A 19,571-nucleotide genomic window follows, 5' to 3' on the forward strand; every position below is an offset into this window, starting at 1 on the left:
TTTGCAAAGCTAGCTTTCAGGTTTTCCCTGAAACATAGAGAAATAACTGCAACACTTAGGTTTGTTTTTTTTTCCTGGGTAAAGGTTACTGCAAAATTAAAGTGCAATTCCTAAGACAAGCTAAGTAGCTTTAACATAGGTATAATGTAATTTTAGTTTGTAAATGACAGATACCATGGCTCTTTCCTTGAAATATCCAGGCACCCACGTTAACTGAGACACTAATGAGAGGAGGGGGAAGCTGCTGTGCAGTAATTAGCAAAGCCAAAAATCACACCCTGTTGCTGAAGACATTCAAGTTGCCCCAGTAAAGTACCACATTCCCTACAAAAAGTATAAACAGCACAAAATAAAGCTTCTCAGTTTTGTACAAAGGCTACAAAGAACAATTCAAGATGTACTTTCTTACAAACAAACACAGTTGTGTTTTCTTCTCTGTTAAAGAGATCACTAGTGTCAACACCTTCCATCCCACCACACAGCACTACCCTTCCCATCAGCCCAAATTCCATAGTGCTGTCCCAGAAGGTTTATTTCCTCTCTTGGTAACGCTGTTCCGCAAAACACTACTTAATCTTTTATCTGCCAGTTCTAAATGCATGTGCAAAACTACTGAAGACAGATCTGAAACATGCAAAAATAGGGCCAAGATGTCAAAAAAACTATACCACAGCATTTTTTTCATTAACTAAAATGTTCTTTGATGATCCAGAAGTACAAAATCAGATCAGATTTCTTACTTCCTCGCTAACATTTAGCATGGCTCCAAGTAAGGCTAAAGATCACTCACTAATCAGAGATTACTCTTACTCTGAACAGTCACAGAACCAACTCACACAGTCTTAGGGCAGAACTTAATGCAATCTTGTACTGGGGAGTTCACAGTGACCACCTCTGGCCAGCTATAAACCCAGACCATCAATGTTAATTGGCTTTATTTTTCTTCCGTGGCAAAATGCAGACCTTGTGTAGATAGTTACCGAATGGCAAAAAGCATGAGAACCTGGTGTTATGAATGCCATTAATAAATAAATCAATAGGAAAACAAGGCTGTTAACACAATCAGTATACAAAGCCACGTGTTTCCATTTTCAAAATCTACACTGTGCCTTGGATATAAAGCAACTTCATTTTCCTAATTTTTAAGGGAACTTTAGAAATGATCTCATGATCCAGGTGCTTAATAAAAAGCTTCAAAGAAAAATACAGAAACCCATAGGTTCTTAAATTATTTTCATGCTTTGACTTCAGTTCAGACCATTCCCCTGTAGTACCTTCAATAGGAAGAAGGAAGCACCAAGCTACGGCATTTAACTTTCAAACACTGCCAAACAAACTGGAACATAACTGACAACATGAGAAAGCAAATTTTGCTTGCAAATTAGCATATCAGGAACTCAGGCACCAGTTTAACAACATCAGGGCCATGCTTAATCATCTTAACTCACGCAACCATCATTATTACTATAAAACCCAGGAGAGGAAGTGATCCCTTCTTAAAAGGAGCATATATGCTCATGCACCTTGTTTAAGTGAAGTGAACCTTTTAAATAATGCTGCTTAGGAAGATCCTTAGGACTTTCTCCCTTCCCCTTCCCACCTTCCCCCTTTTATTAAAAAGAAACAAAAAACCCTCCAAAAAAAACAAACCAAAAAAGACTGTAAGAGTTTATCTTATTGAAACTCACTTCATTCAAAGAAAATCTCTTCAGCCCAAAACACTGGTTTTACAGAGTTTCAAAGCAAACAAATGAAACCTTCTAAAAGTTACATTGTAGCGTTTGAGACTAACACAAATAAAAGTGTGTATTTTCCTTCTTTTTCTTTTCTTACCCAAATCATTTGCTGAGCAGACAGAACTTACCAGTCTTCACAAGACTGCATCCCGAGAGTTCTCAGGATACAGTAAATGTCGGTTCCTTCACATTTAATTGAGTATTTCCAAATCAGAGCTTTTAAAAACAGATCAATTTCAGACAGGATACAATGAAAACATACCAGTTAAATGCAACAACCTTACTATCATAGCTCTACCTTAGCATTACAGTTCAAGAACTGATACACTTACTTCTGAAAAACATTTTATGCTCCAGAAAAAAGCTATTAACTATAAAGAAAATATTATATAACCGACTCAAAAGGATTATGTATATCGTATCAAATCAGAGCTATGTTCCATAGCAGTAAATCTCAAAACATCAAAAATCATTAATTGTTATAGCATTCAATAATCTTGGAAATGTTACTATGGTCACACAAAAGTAAATTCTACTTGCTTTTTCCTATTAATTAAAAAGGCAAGGAGCAATAAGCAAGACGACTGAAGCCTATGGTAAGATGAACAGAGAAATAAAGCAGATGGCATGGGGATACATATATAGATATTTATTTCCAAAACATGTAAAAAGAAAGGTCAAAATGTCTGCATTTGCCCTATAATGAGTGTTCTTTTAGGAAAGAGTTTTCACGTATTTTTATGTAAAGTACATTGGGAATTCTAATTAAGAAACAGCTGTAAGCAAGGATCCACCATCATACAATTAATCTTAAATCCAACCTCTAGCCAGGCAGGATACAGATAGAGCGAGACAGATATAATTACAAAGTCCATCAGCAGTAAGTCATTGGGAGAGGTTGCAGGCTTTCCTGTATTTCTTCTTTATACTGAGTGGTAGGCTATTTTTGTCAAAATATACCAGGATACAATCACAGCACTCAAATATTGGCTTGAGTTTGCATCATGTATTTTAAGGCACTAATTCTGAAAATAATGACAATTGCACTCCTATTTCTGAGGGCTGCATTGTCCAACAGAGAACTGGAGTAGGTACTGCATTCACAGCTTTGTTTCTGTCTTTTGGGAGGAGCTCCTCCCTTCTCTGCTTCATACCTCTCCAACTGAAAAACTTCATTTTACCAAATTAAAAATAAAAAAGTCATTATTTTGAACATAAATTCCAAGAAAAATGAGATGTAATTTGGCAAGTCATAGAATCAAAATGGTTTGGGTTAGAAGGGACCTTAAGATCATCTAGTTCAAACACTCTGACATGGGCAGGGACACCTCACACTAAACCATATCACCCAAGGCTTCATCCAACCTGGCCTTGAACACTGCCAGGGACTGGGCATCCATAACTTCTCTGTGCAATTTGCTCAACTGTCTCACCACCCTCACAGTGAAGAACTTCTTCCCTGTATCTAAATCTACCCTCTTTCAGTTTAGAGCCATTCCCCTTTATCCTACCCCTACATGCCCTTTTAAAAAGTCCCTCTCCAGGTTTCTTATAGGCCCCCTTAGGGCACCAAAAACTGCTCTAAAGTCTCCTCTGAGCCTTCTCTTCTCCAGGCTGAACAACTCTAACTCTGTCGGTCTGTCTATAGGAGAAGTGCTCCAGCCCTCTGATCATCTTTGTGGCCCTCTTCTGGACTCGCTCCTGATCCTTCTTATTATACTGGCGGCCCCAGAGCTGAACGCAGCACTGCAGGTGGGGTCTCACACGAGCAGCAGGGGAGAATCATTTATATTAGAGGGGGAGAACCATTTATAATGTTTTCATAATGCATGATCTGCTCTGTCATAATGTTCACATTCATATATTCATTCCCTCTGCATGACAGAAACCCTCTCCAAAAGTCTTCAATTCAGTACAGTTGCTATAATCCATGCATTGATGGAAATTTGCAATTTTTGCCAGTTTTGAGGAAAGGCAAAAATAACATGTTCCACCTCAGAATCAACTTTTCACGTAAAAGTGAACTGACATCTTTATACTCAGACAACACAATTTGCAATCCCAGGTCTAAACATGGCATAGCAACAACTACTCAGCTCTGCTTCCATAATTTCCTATTTATTTTACAGCATCAGCATTGAAGAGGAATATCCAGCAGCAAGACATGTAACATCTAGTTTGACACTTTTGACTAACTGCAAACCCATGAACATACTTTCTGCTTTACGTCTGAAAGTAGCATTAAGGATGCACACTTTAAATGCTAGTATTTTCATTTCAGATCTGCAAGTGGCATTTGAGAACACCAAAAAAAAAAAGTACGTTTTCATGCAATGCAGACAATTCACATTCCATCATCATATGTGAACCATTTGAATATCAGAAAGTAGTAGCAAAGATTAACAGTAAATTTGCACTAACCATCTTACTACGGTTATCCCACCCAAGCTGGGGAAATCAAATAAATCTCCCATGCAGTGCAAAGGGCTTCCTGTATGAGTTTTACGCAGTAGTTGAAAATGCAATCACTGATTAGCCTTATGTAATGGAAGTTGTTCTGGGTTCAGCAGTAGCAGTCATTTTTCTCCTAGTAGCTGGTACAGTTCTGTGTTTTTGACTTTCACCCTGGGAACAGCGCTGATGTTTTTAGTTGCTGCTCAGTAATGTTTAGTCTGACCAAAGACTTTCTGAGTCTCATGCTCTGTCAGGGAGGAGAGGAAGCTGGGGGGAAGCAGAGACAGGACACCTGACCCAAACTAACCAAAGAGGTATTCCATACCACAGCACATCCTGCCCACTATATAAGCTGGGGGCAGTTACCCGGAAGGGTTAGATCACTGCTTGGGTTGGGCTGGGTGTTGGTCAGTGGGTGGTGAGCAGTTGTATTCTCTTCTCTTGTTATTTCCCTTATCATTATTATTATTGGTGGTAGCAGCAGTGGTTTGTGTTACACCTTAGTTACTGGGCTGTTCTTACCTCAACCCATGGGAGTTACATTCTTTTGATTCTCCTCCCCATCTTTCCAGGAGCAGGTAGGGGGAGAAAGGGGGAGGACTGAGCGAGCGGCTGCATGGTTCTGAGTTACTGGCTGGGCTTAAACCATGACAGAAGTCTAATTTAGTAAAACGTTCAGAGATAAATCCTTAACTTTAGGGTCATGAACTGATAAATTTAAGAACACACCAGAGTTATGGTTATTTTCAGTTACGGATCATGATATATCTGGCCATGCCCAAGCTCATGACTTCAGCTCAACAAGCATCTTGACCTTTATTTTTTGTGTTCAAACTGATATGGCAAAACCAGATATATTTTACCAGAGCAGCAATATTACTGCAACAGTACTGGCTAAAAAAACAAAACAAAACCAAACCAAAAAACTACTTTTTTAGCCATTTCTTATATGTGTCATGCAAAGTCTAACTGGTAGTGAGGATCATCTTAGCTACTTTAATTGACTTTGTACCAAAGCAAAAAGGGAATGCTGACAACCACCACTCCAGAAAAGGTTAAAATAGTTTGATTTCACTTCTCTCAGCCACCCACTCCACCTCTCAGCCCTACATCTCTGCAAAGCTCATGATCACTACAAAGCAGAGAGAGACCCCAAGCCCAGACTGGCTGGAATGCTCTCCTTGGACCCAGAGCTCACGGAATACATCAGTTGCATGGCAGGTTGAAAACAGTGTCAAATTCTAGCCCCAACTCATGCCTGTGGAAGGTCACCTACCTCTGCAAACAAGCTCAGGGCTTAAGCAAGCACATATAATTGCCAGTGATCTATTTTTTTTTCCCCTTACAAAGCTCCACCTGATTTTCATCACAAAAGGAGTCCTTGTGATGAGTTGCCTTGTACCTTTTTAACAGTACATTATTCACATTCTGCTCTGAATACACATCATTTTCCCTCTTCTCCATGGCACAAGTCCCTAAGCCCTTCAGACATGATCATTCCACTAAAAGCATTCCCATAGTTACCTCCACAATGTTTATTCCCAATTTTTGCACTAGGAAACTGAGACAGAGCAATTATCAGTAATTATCCTGGTTTTGGCATTTAAACCATGACAGTAATCCTGCACATTCAGCTTTGACATCCACAACCCAGCTGAAACGAAATTATACAGAAGGCAGTTGGCAATGAAAACACCTCTCTCAAAGGTCGTGTTTACAGAGCATTACTTGAAGCAGAGACTGGTTTTTATACTAGCATGAAATGAGCATTCTTAAACATTAGTAGGTTCATTCAAAAAAATTCTTAATGAGCACAAATCTGTCTAGAAGACTCAGAATAGCAGTTTTCCATGTGATGTCACTTCCAGACAAAAATGCAGATACACACTATATGCAACAGACAACAGAATAAAACTTCCAAGGACTCAAAGTAGTGAATGCCCCATCCCTGGCAGTGTTCAAGACCAGGCTGGATGAAGCCTTGGGTGATATGGTTTAGTGTGAGGTGTCCCTGCCCATGGCAGGGGGGTTGGAACTAGATGATCACAAGTTCCTTTCCAATCCTAACTATTCTATGATTCTATGAAAGTGACTTTATTTATACCCTAGTCTTGATCTAAGTTATAGGGAAAATTATTTTTTTTTTCATTATTTTCATCATGATAATTAATCCATGCTTAATGAAAACTTCCTGTTTAGAAATAATTCCATAAATTTCTCTAGTCTGATAAAAATTTACGATAGAAAACCCCAAAAGCATTTGATTTTAAATATATTTTAAAGAGAAAAAGCAAATAATAAGTTCAGCAAGACCTGTGATGTGAATAAGCATTTGACAAGCCCAGATTTTATGTTCAGAGGGCGGCAGATATCCAGATTTGAGATGCAGTTATTAGAACACCCACAAACCACAAAAAAACTGTGGTGTAGAAAGACTAACTTCCCTAAATCATTTTTGTCCAGCATGACAGAATTCAAGAACAACTTCATTTCTTGAAAAACTTTCAAAACTCCTAACCACTGGTATACCTTGCGATTCAACAGCCAGAAAAAAGCAATTCATTACACCCTTTCAGCATGCCGCACCTATTTATTACCTTTATTTATAAGTGCTCAGAACAGCTTTGTTGTAAGTTCATAATAATGCTCATAACAAACATGAGTTCATGACAAACACTGGACAACTGGGGTTTATGTCATTTCTTCAGATCAGAATTTATTTCATTTTGAAAAAACTGTAATCTTTAATTTTTGTTTTTGAGACTTACTGAAAAAGTTGTCCTTAACATAAGGATATCTCTCGAGGGAATGCAGAGTTATTTTTCCTGTTAAGCACTTTCTTATGCATTTATCTGCTACAAAGCAAAAGAGGGGATCAAAGAGTGGCTCCTACATTCTTTAGTTTACAGTGTTATATGATATTTTACAATATATAAAATCTATTTAAGACCACACTGCCAAGAGGGGTGGGCAGACCAACACAAAAATATATTTAGATAAAAATTCTGTAGCACTAAACAATATTAAAGAAATTACTTAAAAAGGGATGTTCATTTTATTGCCTGTTAAGATGTACAAATCCAGTGCATGAACAGTGAACACAAACAACAGATTCCCTCACACCATTATCAAGAAAGACTACCTAGTGCTCAGCTGGGAAAGCCAAGAAGCTACTTCACAATACACTGCATTTGAACTGAAAAACACATCAGGACAGCAGAAAATCGAGAACAGAGATTAGGCAGCCAAATGAGACTCCCCTTCAAAAGCTAACAAAGTTGTGTTGAAATCATTAAGAAAATTAAGCACACTTCAGTGACTTTCTCTGAAGGAGAGACAGAAAACATCTTTAATACTAAGAATTCTACCTAAATGCAGATACTATACAACGTCTGATACTAGCTAGACTTAGATCCAAAGCTGAGATCTCAATCTAACCTGCAAGATCAGAAATCCTAAAGCATCAATGATCCAAAGCCACTTTTTCTCACTGACAAAAAAAAAAAGCTAAGTATTCCCCCAAAATTGTAAAGCTCTAATCATGGAACTTTTATTATCTTGCACAAGCTATTGTTTCACCATAACATACTATAAAATGGGTCTAGTGATTATGGTGGGCTCATGTCTTGCACAATAGTGATAATAATGTATGCAATCATATTTCAGCAAAACCTTTATTTTGGGTTAGGTTTCTTTCTTTATTGTTTTCTTAAATGCACTGTAGGAATAAGCCAAATTATCTCGATAAGAGAGAACTGGCCTTTAAAAGTCTCATCTATTTTCAATATTAAGGTGGGGTTTTTCATGGCAAAGGAAAAAAAAAAAGAAAAGGCATTTACCATTAAAAATGCAGTATGTATTAAAAATTTCCATGCACAGTACACCTACAAATGCATCTGATAAGATGAATTCAAAGAACGTTTTATGTGGATTCCCTAGATCAGCTACTAAAACCCTCAGATAGGATCTGGCTCATGTGCTCCTGAGAAAGCTAAACAGATTCAGAGCAAAACCAATAAACTCGACACTGTTGTTGCAATGCAGACTTGCGGACAAAGGAATAAAGAACTTGAGTTTCCAGAGATGCTGAACAACAGTGGAGCCACTGAAATTCCTTACAAGGATATTGCTCATCAACATAGGCAGGTAACAGCCATGATGCAAGCTTTCCATTTTCACCAGTCTGCCTTTACCTCCTGGTTATCGCTGGAAAGGAGGAAATCAGGGCCCCCAAAAAAGTAAAAATTCAGTACCAAAACCATAGTAACCACCTGGCTTTTTGCAGCACTTAATGAATTTGCTATAGTTGGCTCTAAAATTAAATTGAGATTTGACATTCTAGACAATATAATGGGATACTCCCTGGCAAATGAAATTTTATGCAAGTTATGTATGCACAGGATATCATTGAAGATCAACTCAGCCAGAGACAGAGACATAGCTCAGCATTCACACATTGTGTTTTCTTCCAGTCCAGCACACATTACACAAAGGTTTCAGCCAAACAAGGCTGTACAGAACACAACCAGTCTTGCCAAAGATTTCCTTCATATATTTACAAATTTTCTATTAATAACCAATACTGTTGATATCCTACCATGTCCTAAAAACCTGAGGCAGAAATTATCTGACTCCTGTATCTGAAACTGCTTCTCAGCATTATCAAGGAACATTTTCCTGCTCAGTCTACACACTGCTCTGCCACTTGCAGCAATGCTGCCTACGAAATACTGACTAGTGCCAAGATGTCAGAAAAACAAGAAAGGTTCATGAACCAGGATAACAAATTAATATATTTGAATCATTAGCTAGTGTAGTGTAAAACACTGGCCTACACATTTTCAAGGCCAGTGATTTTTAGAAAAATAACTCATTAAACATCTCAACATTCACAGTCTGCAGTCTATACCTAAATCAGCTTCATGTTACTCAATGGGGGAGGCAAGGGCTAACTCATTAAGGCAAACTACTCAGACCCTTAGCCTAAAGAAGCAGTCCATGTAGTCCGTGCATCTTACATAAAGTCTCCTAATATGCCCTAACGGCAACTAGAAGCCTTAGAAACTTAAATTTCTCCCACAAAAAAAAAGCAAAGCAAAGGCTGCCTGTGCACTGACAGAGCAGCAAAGGAAAGCTGTTGCAGCATATCCAAGCAGAAAATAAATCAGACAGACTGAGCATTCCAAAGACCATGGCCACAGAACGTGGTGAAGGGGACAAACAAGAAAGTTGTATTTTTAATACTCCTTTCTGGTAAAAGGGAAAAAATGCCACCAACACTGTAAGATGAAAACAATATAACTAAATTCCCTCTTGAGAGTAGCTCTTTTGTGATTTGGAAGGGGTTTAATACCGCTCTTTGTGATTTTATTATTTGTAAAATTCAGGTTGTACCTACATAGCTCATTCCAAGTCCATACCAAGCCAAGAACTAAATGATGGGGCAGCAGAAGACAACAAGCCAGTTGACCAATTACAAGGAAAAGCCTACTGTTCTTTAAGGCTTGCTTGGGGGGAAGGGGGAGAGGTGTGGGTGGTGTTGGTTTTAAGACTTTTTATATTATTTTTAACCACGCCTACTTAAGTCAAATGGCCTTTAACAAACTAAAAGAGCAAATCTGTTAAAAATACAACACACCCTATCTTCAATTAAAGGTTATGTGAGCTCTCAAATAACATCACTCTTTCTCATAAAAGCATTCAGAAGGGAAAAGCCAGACATCAATGATTATTTTAAAGATTAAGAAGTGAATACCTGAGTATTTTCATTATGGTGATGCCTAGAGCCTCAAAAATAACCCCTTTTAGATAATGTTATTTCATCACCATTAAACACTCACTTGCACACCACCTGAAAAACAGAACATCATGATCTACATGCAAAGCAGTTCTGAAAAAACACTGCAGATGTTCAGAAGATACTGTATAAAGTGTTTAAGAGAACATTAAAACTGCATAACAAGAAGCTTTCCTGAAAAGAATTGCTAAAAGCACATCTGTCAATCTTCTGTCGACTTCTAGTTGAAGAGCTCCCAACAACTCAATCAACCCCTCTTTCCATAAGATCATAAATGAGGAAGATGACCTCAAATTATGTAAGTGCTCCAAAAAGAGCAAGATCACATGGTTACCCAAGCCTAATAACTATCTCTTCCTAGAGTTATTTTTCCACAAAAGCATGCATCAGGAGAAAGCTATCCACAAGAAAAACAAATAGAAATGAGGAACAGAAACAATAAAGAAGATAAATATGCTTATTAAAATAACACATCAAGATCTATGCAGCAACTTAACAGCTGTATTTGGTAATTTTTATATTTACTAAACCAGCTTTATTTCCCCAGTCCAAAAGTTCTGATGTTTTCAAAGAAAGCGACACATGCACACATCTGACAGGTTGACTATCACAGGAAAAAAACGAATATACTTGAAAAGCAAGGCTTCTGGTGCGCTAACATCAACAGGACATAGGTCACCTACAGCAAATTAATCCACAATTCCAACTACATTTTACATCATTTTACCCAGGGTAAATACCTTTTCCTACACTACAACTACGTTTTCAGACACAAACTCCCTTTTGAACACTAACAAGAAGCAAACAGCCACCAGCCGCACTTTCTGAGGCCCAAGCATACAAGTAGTACTGTACTTAAGACACTGTCTAATCCAAAGTGCTTAGTATGCAAGGCCTGGATCCTGCCAACACTTGCACATGCCTAACCTGATGCATATAAACTGGATTACTCACATGCTGGAAGGTAAATACATGAGTAATAAGCATGTTCGTGAATCAGCAATTATGTGCAGGTAGAACAAAAAGCTAAGGTGGAAGGAGCGGGGGCATGGTACAAGAGGCAAGAAAGTTGTCACAAGCCATTAATGGGCATAAAAATCCATGCTCCCAACTGGGTATTTAGGAAAGCTGACTTAGAAGTAAATATAAAGAACATTAGCTTTGAGGGAGGTAGGGAGGAGGAGACTTCCTTTGGTTTATCATCCAGATACACAATAAATTGTCAACTATGTAAAAAGTATACCAAGAAATAACCCTGATACTACTCCTATACACACACACCCCCCGCTACTCTCCAGCTGAAACACTACTTAGCTTTAGATTCTCATTTTCTTTCTTTCTCCAGCTTCAGGCCGTCATGTGTAGAAAGCTTCTGAACCAGGGTGATATGTGATAAGGCCTATTCAAAACTCAATTCCTTTTTCAGCCAACTCAAAAAAAAAATCTAAAAAACAAACAGCAGCTCTCCAGAACAAACTTCTTAGTGCTGTGAACAAGCAAACTGCTAAGCCACTAGACTGAAGAACTATGAAAATAGAGGCTTTGGAAGTTGTGAGGAAGGAGGAGATAGGCTCCTGAGCTGAGCCTGCTCAGCTTCTCTGACACCAGTTTGGGTAACCAGTACTTTCCAGTTGTAGTAAGTTACTCTGTATTGCCCAGTAATCATGCATTGTCATGAAAAATATGCTTAAATGTTCACCCCAAATGGCCAAGTTCTTCCATCAGCTTCTTCAAGATCCATCAATTCTATGTACCCTGTCTGCTATCACCAGCTTTTTAAGCCTGCAAAGGGTGCTCTGTGGAGATGAGACTCCTCTGGCACAATAGCTTACAACAGGAGATCCCAGTTTCAACCTTATTTGTTAGCTACAACAGCAAGAGATGCTGGTACTACCCCATCACCAACAGCATACCTGATGATGCATCACAAACTATGGCACATACAAATATACCAATTATACAGCAAACACTGTGTGCTAGGTATTTTGAAGTGGTTTCTAAGCTAAAGTACTATGGGCTTCCTTCAACATTTTAGTACTTCTGTCTTGCATTGACAAGAATTAATATACCAGAGTAACACTGAGAACTCCAAAATATGGCCCTCTTGGAAAAGCCAGGCTCCAACATGAAAGATGCACTATCAGTGCTCATCTATTTAGGGGACAGCACCCTTTTCATATGTTTTCATTAGAAAAGCATTGGCTAGCCTCAAGCCAAAGCTCAGATGGTACAAAATTTCCAGCTCCTACATCAGAATGATTAAGCTTTAAATTACCACTATTTACAAAAAAAAAGCAGCCAATGACTTGAATCTTGAAGGTCTAAGTTGTTGTTGTTGAACTAAGTTGCTCAGTGTTGACTTCTCAATACAATTTGGAATGACACAGAAGCCTTATGTCTCAATTTCATTACTACAGCTCTTTCCTAACAGTGTTATAACAAGTTTTTTCCTCACGATCAATATCACAAACATTTTACATAAGGAAATGTTGCTTTTAATAAATTTTAATAAAAAAAAACAAAAACAAAACCAAAAACTAACAACAACACAAAACCATACACCACCAAAACACAACAGAAAGCAATTGCCTCAGACATTAACACCCAAAACGTGCTAAGGACTCAACAGCTCTGAAAGAGGAAACCTCTGCTCTTGTAATTTTAGAGCACAAAAAATTGCTAGGAAAAATGTGAAAAGTAGAATGAATTTGTCAAGACTTACTTACAATGCTATAAAATAACAACTGAAATAACAATTAGGACTAAAGGGAAAAAGATAGTTAACAAGAGCAAGGGAAGCTAGGAAGCAAATTGACAGAAACAAGTAAGTTAAAAAAAAAGAAAGTGGTAAAAGCAAGCAGCAAAGAAAGAAAAAAGAAGTCATTACACATGTGGTGGCTATAGTCTTCACTACCTAGACCAGATGTCCAAAATACTCACTGCAGCCAACACTGGTTAAGACATTGAGAACAGTCATTAAATCAAGCTAAAGATCTTAAACCTCAGAGACAAACAACCTTTAGCTTAAATAAATAAGGAGCAAGTAACAGAAACTTATTGGCTTTCCTTACTGATCATGACTGAAAATGAAGTTTATGCTTCTGTTTCAGAATATTCATTCACAGAAGTAACAAGCTAAAAGAACCCTTCAAAAATGTGTCAGCTTCTTTTCAGTAACTTTGTAAGACACCAAGTTCTGTGTATGTCCAAAGCAACTTGACAGCTGTAGGCACCAATACCACAGAAATGATGACTATTCTTTTTACACTGACAAAAATCATGTCCCTATGAGTTTACTGTGGCCAGCCAGCTTCTCCCTCCCTCCCCCTGCCCAAACACAGCAAAAATGTAATTGAGAACTACCACCCCTGGGATCTGTGAACTACTAAAACATGCATTTCCTTCTTTGGGATTGAGAGCCTGCTTCCATTCACTTATTAGACATTTCATTAGGAATACCCCTCCAGACACTTGCTGAAAACTTCCTGCATGTTTTTACCCTGGCAGTTCCAAAAGATACCACAAATCTGAGATCATGAGAAGGCAGAGGTACTGAAACACTAGCACTTGGTATATTATCAACTTTAATTACTGCTCAGTGCTGCTGAAGACCTGTACTTCTCTTAATGTGACTTCTGAATGCTGCCTGCTTTTTCATCTGCACAGTTTAAGAAATCCTGTAACAAGGCTTGAGAAGCTACCCTGGGAACTAATAACAGGTCTGGAAAACCCAGACATACTGCTCTACTCCTCCCATTCTTCAATTTTCAGTGACGGAAGGGAGTATAAATTGTACTTAATTGCAAAACTGTCAGTTGGGTCCCTGAGTCAGTAAGCTTTTACAACTTCTCCTCGTTCTCCTCTCTCTGCTTCTCGGGGAATGTATACTTCCAGCATTATTTCTCATCTCCCAGCACTTTTATTGTTTTCTTCCCCTACCTCACCACACGGCCTCCTGAGCCCTGCTTTCTTCTCACTTACTCCTACAGGACACCACATCCCACCTCCACATCTCACACCCTTCATCTATACCATTTCTCAGCTCCTCACTAGCTTAGGTGCCCACTCCCGCTAGTCACCAGTTAACCATTTCTGGGGACTATTCAACACTCCTGGAAACAGGGAAGAGGGAGCACAATGTGGAAGTCCCAGCATCAGAACTGAGCAGCCATTGCTCTGGTTCCCTAGGGCCAGCCTTGGAATTACTGTGTTTCTTGTGGGTATTCTCAGTGCCACCAGCAAGAGAAGTGGATCTCGGCTCTCCATCTCCTAAATTCATAAACACAGAGCTTGCCTTTTGAATTTGTTTTTAAATAGGTCAGAAGACTTTGCAATATTCAGAAGTAAACTTCGTGATTTCAAATCCAATCCTGAGACTTTTTTCTCATAAAGCAGGGGAAGGAAGTTGATACAATCCCTCTAAAAAACTATAAAAGTTTGAATCCTATTTTTCCCCTTCTCCTATATATGCCCAAATTTACTTTTTGGACTGGAAAAAAATAAACAGTTGCCCTCTGACCTGACACCATTAGAAAAATAAGCCTTATTAAATACTAGAAGGGAAATTTTAAAAATCAGTCTTCAATCATCTGCCTTCTTTCCTTCCTGTCTCTTTAAAGACCTTTAAAAATGCAATCAGTTTGAAATTTCAGATTTTGAAGTTTTAAGACTCTAACTTCCATCTTGAAGCTGCTAAATAAAACACCTCTGAAGCCTAACACGCCCTGCTTTTAAGATCCAAAATGGTGCTAAATCCGTAAAGCCGGCATTATGTTATGGTTCAGCTTACAGATGCACACTAATTGCTGCTGCGCGGGTACAGAAAAAAAAGGAGACCAACTGCTAATATAAAAGAAAACTAAACCTAAAAGTTTAATAGCTGTGAAACCAGCAGCAAAGCTTTTGAACTCCAACAGTCCACTCAGCTTGAGAAAACACTAAGAGCACTTTTGCAGTCCCACAAGTTCATCTCAAAAACAAATTCCAAGCTTGAGAAGCAAAATTGCCTTTCTCCCACTTTTTTAATATCACAAAAAATTAGTACAAAGCTCTACATTATCTGAAGCAGTCTAAAGACTATATAGTTCCATTAGATTTCTGTTCTAGCCTTTTAATTACATTTAAAACAAAACACACTTTAATAGTACTTGTCACACTGAAGTAACTTCCACTATATTCTTGTATTGGACATATTTTATGTCACAAAATTCACATTATATCAACTATAAGAATTAAATATTATCTACTTAGAAAGATATCTAAGAGATAACTGAATGCTCAAAAGTCATTTATTTCCACATTAGAAGGGATACATTATTCTATCAGGATACAGGATTTCTCATGTGTATGACAGAAGGAATTTGCTAAATCAAGTATTAAATAATAATCCATCAGTTCAGTCCAAAATAAATAAATAAAAGCACCTGGCACACTCCTTAAGGAATTAGTCCCTGTGCAAAGTACTGGGAGATTTTAAATCAGCCCAACAGTCACTTTCACATCGAGCTAATTTCTCAGAAGTTTAAACAGAAGTGCAATGTGGTAATCAAAGGTCTTACTCAAGGAAGAAGAAAAATCTCTGAACATGACTAAGTGAAACAGAGCTAACTGCACTTTGTTTAGCTTTTGCTTTGACACAGGTTAGTTTCCTGATAGATTTTGCACTATTTACTAACACTCTCAGGCATACTACTCTCAAATTAGAAGCAAAAGTAGCTTACAAATACACATTTTACTGGAGAAACTAAACACTCTACAGTTTTAGATTTAAAACAAGCAATAAGAAGCTACTATAGCAAGACAAATATATTTAAATGGGGACTGAATTGGTGTTCATTCTACAAAAAAAAGCTCCAGTTCTTTTCCTTCTGCAGTCAGGACAGCTGTTTACTTCCCTCTGTGTTGTGTAGATAAATACTTATAAATGTGTCAGCTCTACATTGTCCAGCCACCCACAAGAACTGTTCAGAGAAGTAACAGTCTGAGTTTCCATCCCAGTTTAAGTACTACCTTTAAAGTCCAACAAGAGGCAATATTTAAAATATGAAGGAAGAAAACACAAAGTAAGGGTATACACTGCATACATTAAAATGGAAGGAAACTCACTCTTCCCACTATAGTGAGCATATACTCATTAAAATAGTAACCGTATGCTGAATTCTGCAACTTTGAACAAAACTATGTTTCTGATTACCTTCCCAGTCCCCTCACAAAAGCAGTACACTGGAAAAATAAATTAACAAACACTGCTACCAGAACTTATCAGTTATAAATAATTTTTATCTCCAACAAGCACTCAGGGGATGTGCTTCGTATCAGCCTCCTCTTATAAAAAATAACAAAATTAAGTGTACCACTGTAAATTGTTATTTTTCATATACTAATAGTAATTTTAAAAATTAATTCAGCTGGATAGGTTCAATTAAATGGGTGTTTAAGATTTATTATTTTTTTGTCTTCAAGAAATGATGCATTTCATCTAATATACACTGAGGACTGTTTCACTTAGTATTTTAAATACAGAATCCAAGAGTTCTCCTTTTTACTGTGCTTCCAGTTTGCTACTACACCCAAAGAACAAAAAGTGACTTGACTCATCTGCCTTCAACATCCCTGGTGAAAAGGAGTAAAGCTCCTAACTAGCATGAGAAGAGCAGGAGGGTGGTCAGACTTCCTAGAGGGAGTAAAACCCAATTACGTGTGAACACAGGTTCATACAAGAAGCTTTCTACTGTAGTTACCCTTAACCATTAACTCTTTGCACAAGATATCCAGGACAAACTCGCACGTACACCAGTTTTCAGGGGTATTCAGAGGGCACACAAGCAGCCTCACCACTAGTTACCATGAGACTTCCTCATTGAAGTTGGAATTGTGCTGTTGGAACACAACAGTGTTTGAAAGCTCAGGTCCTTTACCTTCTTCTCAGCACGATGGTTTATTCCTAAACTCAAGTGTTAGCTATCTCATCTCCTGTGTACTTGTAAACATGTTTATCACAAGGGAAACAAAGCTGCCTAATGCTCAAAGTTAGCTTTTTACTACTGTTGATAAATGAAAGCAATAAAAGTTTAAAACCTATATAGGCAGGGGAACATCCTTCCCCAGACAGATGTTAATTTAACTGAGATTAACCTTATGAATGCATTCAGTCTAGAAGGATATAGTTCATTTTGCCAATCAAACTATTTTTCCCTTGAGAGCTCAGTGTCGCGAGACATTTTGCAATTCCAATTTGTGTTTTAAAAATAGACAGTACTACTATATCCAACAGCTACTTCATTTTTTTCCTGCCATTCATGTTTTACACTTGTTTTTAAGGCTGGGGAATGCAAGTGGCCCAGTACCATTAATGCATCTTCTCAACAAGACAAGACCAAGCACTAACCTAATAATGCAAAAACATCATGGGTACCATTCTGAAAGGCAGTGAGTGCCCTCATCTCCCATTGATGTCAGACCACATAATGTTAGAAGTGTTGAGGTCTATTGTTCAGTCCATTTTTCCCCATCCTGGGAGGTCTTGACATGTATTCATTAGGAAAGGCCATATACCATAATACAGTGATATGAAACAAAACATAAGACCCTCAAGCATTTTTCTGTTGTTGTTTACCAAACTCATAGCACCAGCAACATAAGTAAGTTCAGAGCACATGGTGCAATTGCACATAAAAGCACTATTTTCCAAACGGAAGCACCTCTTAAAGGGTTTTATTTTCTTAAAGAAATTGTACAGTTTTTAAGGGCCAGGAAGCCATCCCAGTGCAGTTCCTCACATAAAGAGGTAGTCACACCCTGCGATTCCCAAATCTGGTAACAAAACCAAAAAGTGATCCTACATTTCTGAATGGGCCTTGGACACACACACTGGAATAGAATACCTACACGTCACTCGGTCAACTGCCTATTCTTTACCTGTAATCTATAATACTAAATTACCATTAACTTTAATTGAGTTATTACTCATCCAGAAACACAGCTGCACTTACAAGGCCTCATGTACTACCACCAAATGGTTATTATTTTAAAGCTGGTATTGTCCACATAAAAGTGGACTGTGGCTTGCTTGCTCTGGAAGAAGAATAGGGGAAGACTTACGGGTCAAAGCCCAACTTAGTTAAGAAAGCGATTTACACTAAAATTCTTCTCGTCTGGATTTGCAGTTTAATCAATGTTTTTCCTCTTCCAACCACCACGAAGAGTTACAACAACGCAACCTCAAACATACGTCTGTCCGGAGAAAAACAGTTAAAATATTTATTCAAACGCACATCTGCTGAGGTCCTGCCAGCCAGCCTACTCCAGCAGGCTGGCTGCAAGGGGGTTTCAGTTTTGCCCGGCCAAGAAGAGACTACTGAACACAACCGGCAGCTCCGGAGAACTCAAGGAAGGAAGGCCCCTACGGGCACGGCTTTCCCTAGCCCCCAGCCAGCACCCCGCTGCTGAGGGTGGGAGCAGCAGCAAGAACAGGGCTGGGGTGGCTTCTCCTTAAGGCACTGTGCAGCATCCACACACCTATCGGGGAGCAGGACCAGCGCGCCCGCCACAAGAGTCGAGAGCACAAAACACAAGTCGAGAACCCAACTGCAAACACCGCTGAACATCCCTCCGCACCACCGCAAACGAGAACACCCGACCACCGCCTGCCCGCTGCCCACCTCCATGAGGGGGGCCCCCGAGGGGCCCGCGCTGCCGGCCGCTCCCATACCCCTGGCCCAGTGGGGATGGGCGGGGGCAGGCGCTGCCCTCCTCCTCCTCCCTACTAACACCCTCCCCGGGCCCCAAGCCCCCGACCCCACTCACCGGCTGTCTCGGCCGCCGCCGGCGCCCCCGCCACGCCGTTCAGGTAGAGGATGGAGAGCAAGTGGGGCTCTGTCTTCTCCAGGGCCACCCGCAGGTCTTGGAAGTGGTCCCGCTCCTTGGCCAGCAACAAGGCGATGAGCAGCTCGGCCTTCCCGCTGCCCGCCGCCTCCAGGTCGCGCAGGTCGCGGGGGCCGAGGGCGCCGGCGGCCTCCAGCAGCTCCACCACCTTGTCCACCTCGGTCATGGCCTGCGCCAGGCTCTGGCGGCACTGGGCGAGCAGCTCCTTGTGCTTCGGCTCCATGGCCGCTGCAGGCCGCCGGCGGCCAAACTTCGCCCGCCGGGGCTGCTCACCGCCGCCCCCCGGCCCCGCAGCTCCGCCACCGCCGCCCCCGGGGAGGCGCGGGCCGAGGCGGAGCGCTACCGGCCGCCCTCCTCCGGCAGCCGGCGCCCCCGCACTGGCCCCCGGCGAAACTTCGTCCCGGGGAAGAGGCGCGGAGCTCGGACAGGACCTGGGCCGAGGACGGCTTTGCCTCTTCCTCCTCCTCCGAACTAGAGCCGCCGCCGCTGCGTTCCCCCTCAGGCGGACGGGGGCCAAGCCGCCGTCAGGGGCTGCTGCTGCTCTTCTTTCTCCAGTTGGCGCCCCTCGCCGCTTTTCCGCCCCCCCGGGCGGTGAAACAACTTCTGTCCCCTATCCCCGGGAGGCGGACAGCCCGGAGCAGGAGCCGAGGGCAGGGCCACAACCTCCCCGACACCCCCCACCCCCCGTAGGGCAGCCCAGA

The 19,571-nt window shown here is 40.2% G+C and overlaps 1 protein-coding gene across 3 annotated transcripts in view; it reads right to left on the minus strand.

The window, feature by feature from the left end:
- The window catches only part of DLG5 (discs large MAGUK scaffold protein 5), a 110,709-nt gene extending 91,594 nt beyond the window's left edge, over positions 1-19,115 (minus strand). For all 3 annotated transcript variants that reach the window (XM_031052105.2, XM_031052106.2, XM_031052104.2), the window contains exon 1: positions 18,793-19,115. In XM_031052105.2, coding sequence (XP_030907965.2) covers positions 18,793-19,093 — 301 coding nt within the window. In that variant the 5' untranslated portion in view covers positions 19,094-19,115. The remainder of the gene's footprint in view (positions 1-18,792) is intronic.
- Positions 19,116-19,571: the final 456 nt, after the last annotated feature.

The sequence above is a fragment of the Melopsittacus undulatus genome, chromosome 8, assembly GCF_012275295.1.
Source record: "Melopsittacus undulatus isolate bMelUnd1 chromosome 8, bMelUnd1.mat.Z, whole genome shotgun sequence".
Taxonomy (NCBI): Eukaryota; Metazoa; Chordata; class Aves; order Psittaciformes; family Psittaculidae; genus Melopsittacus; species Melopsittacus undulatus.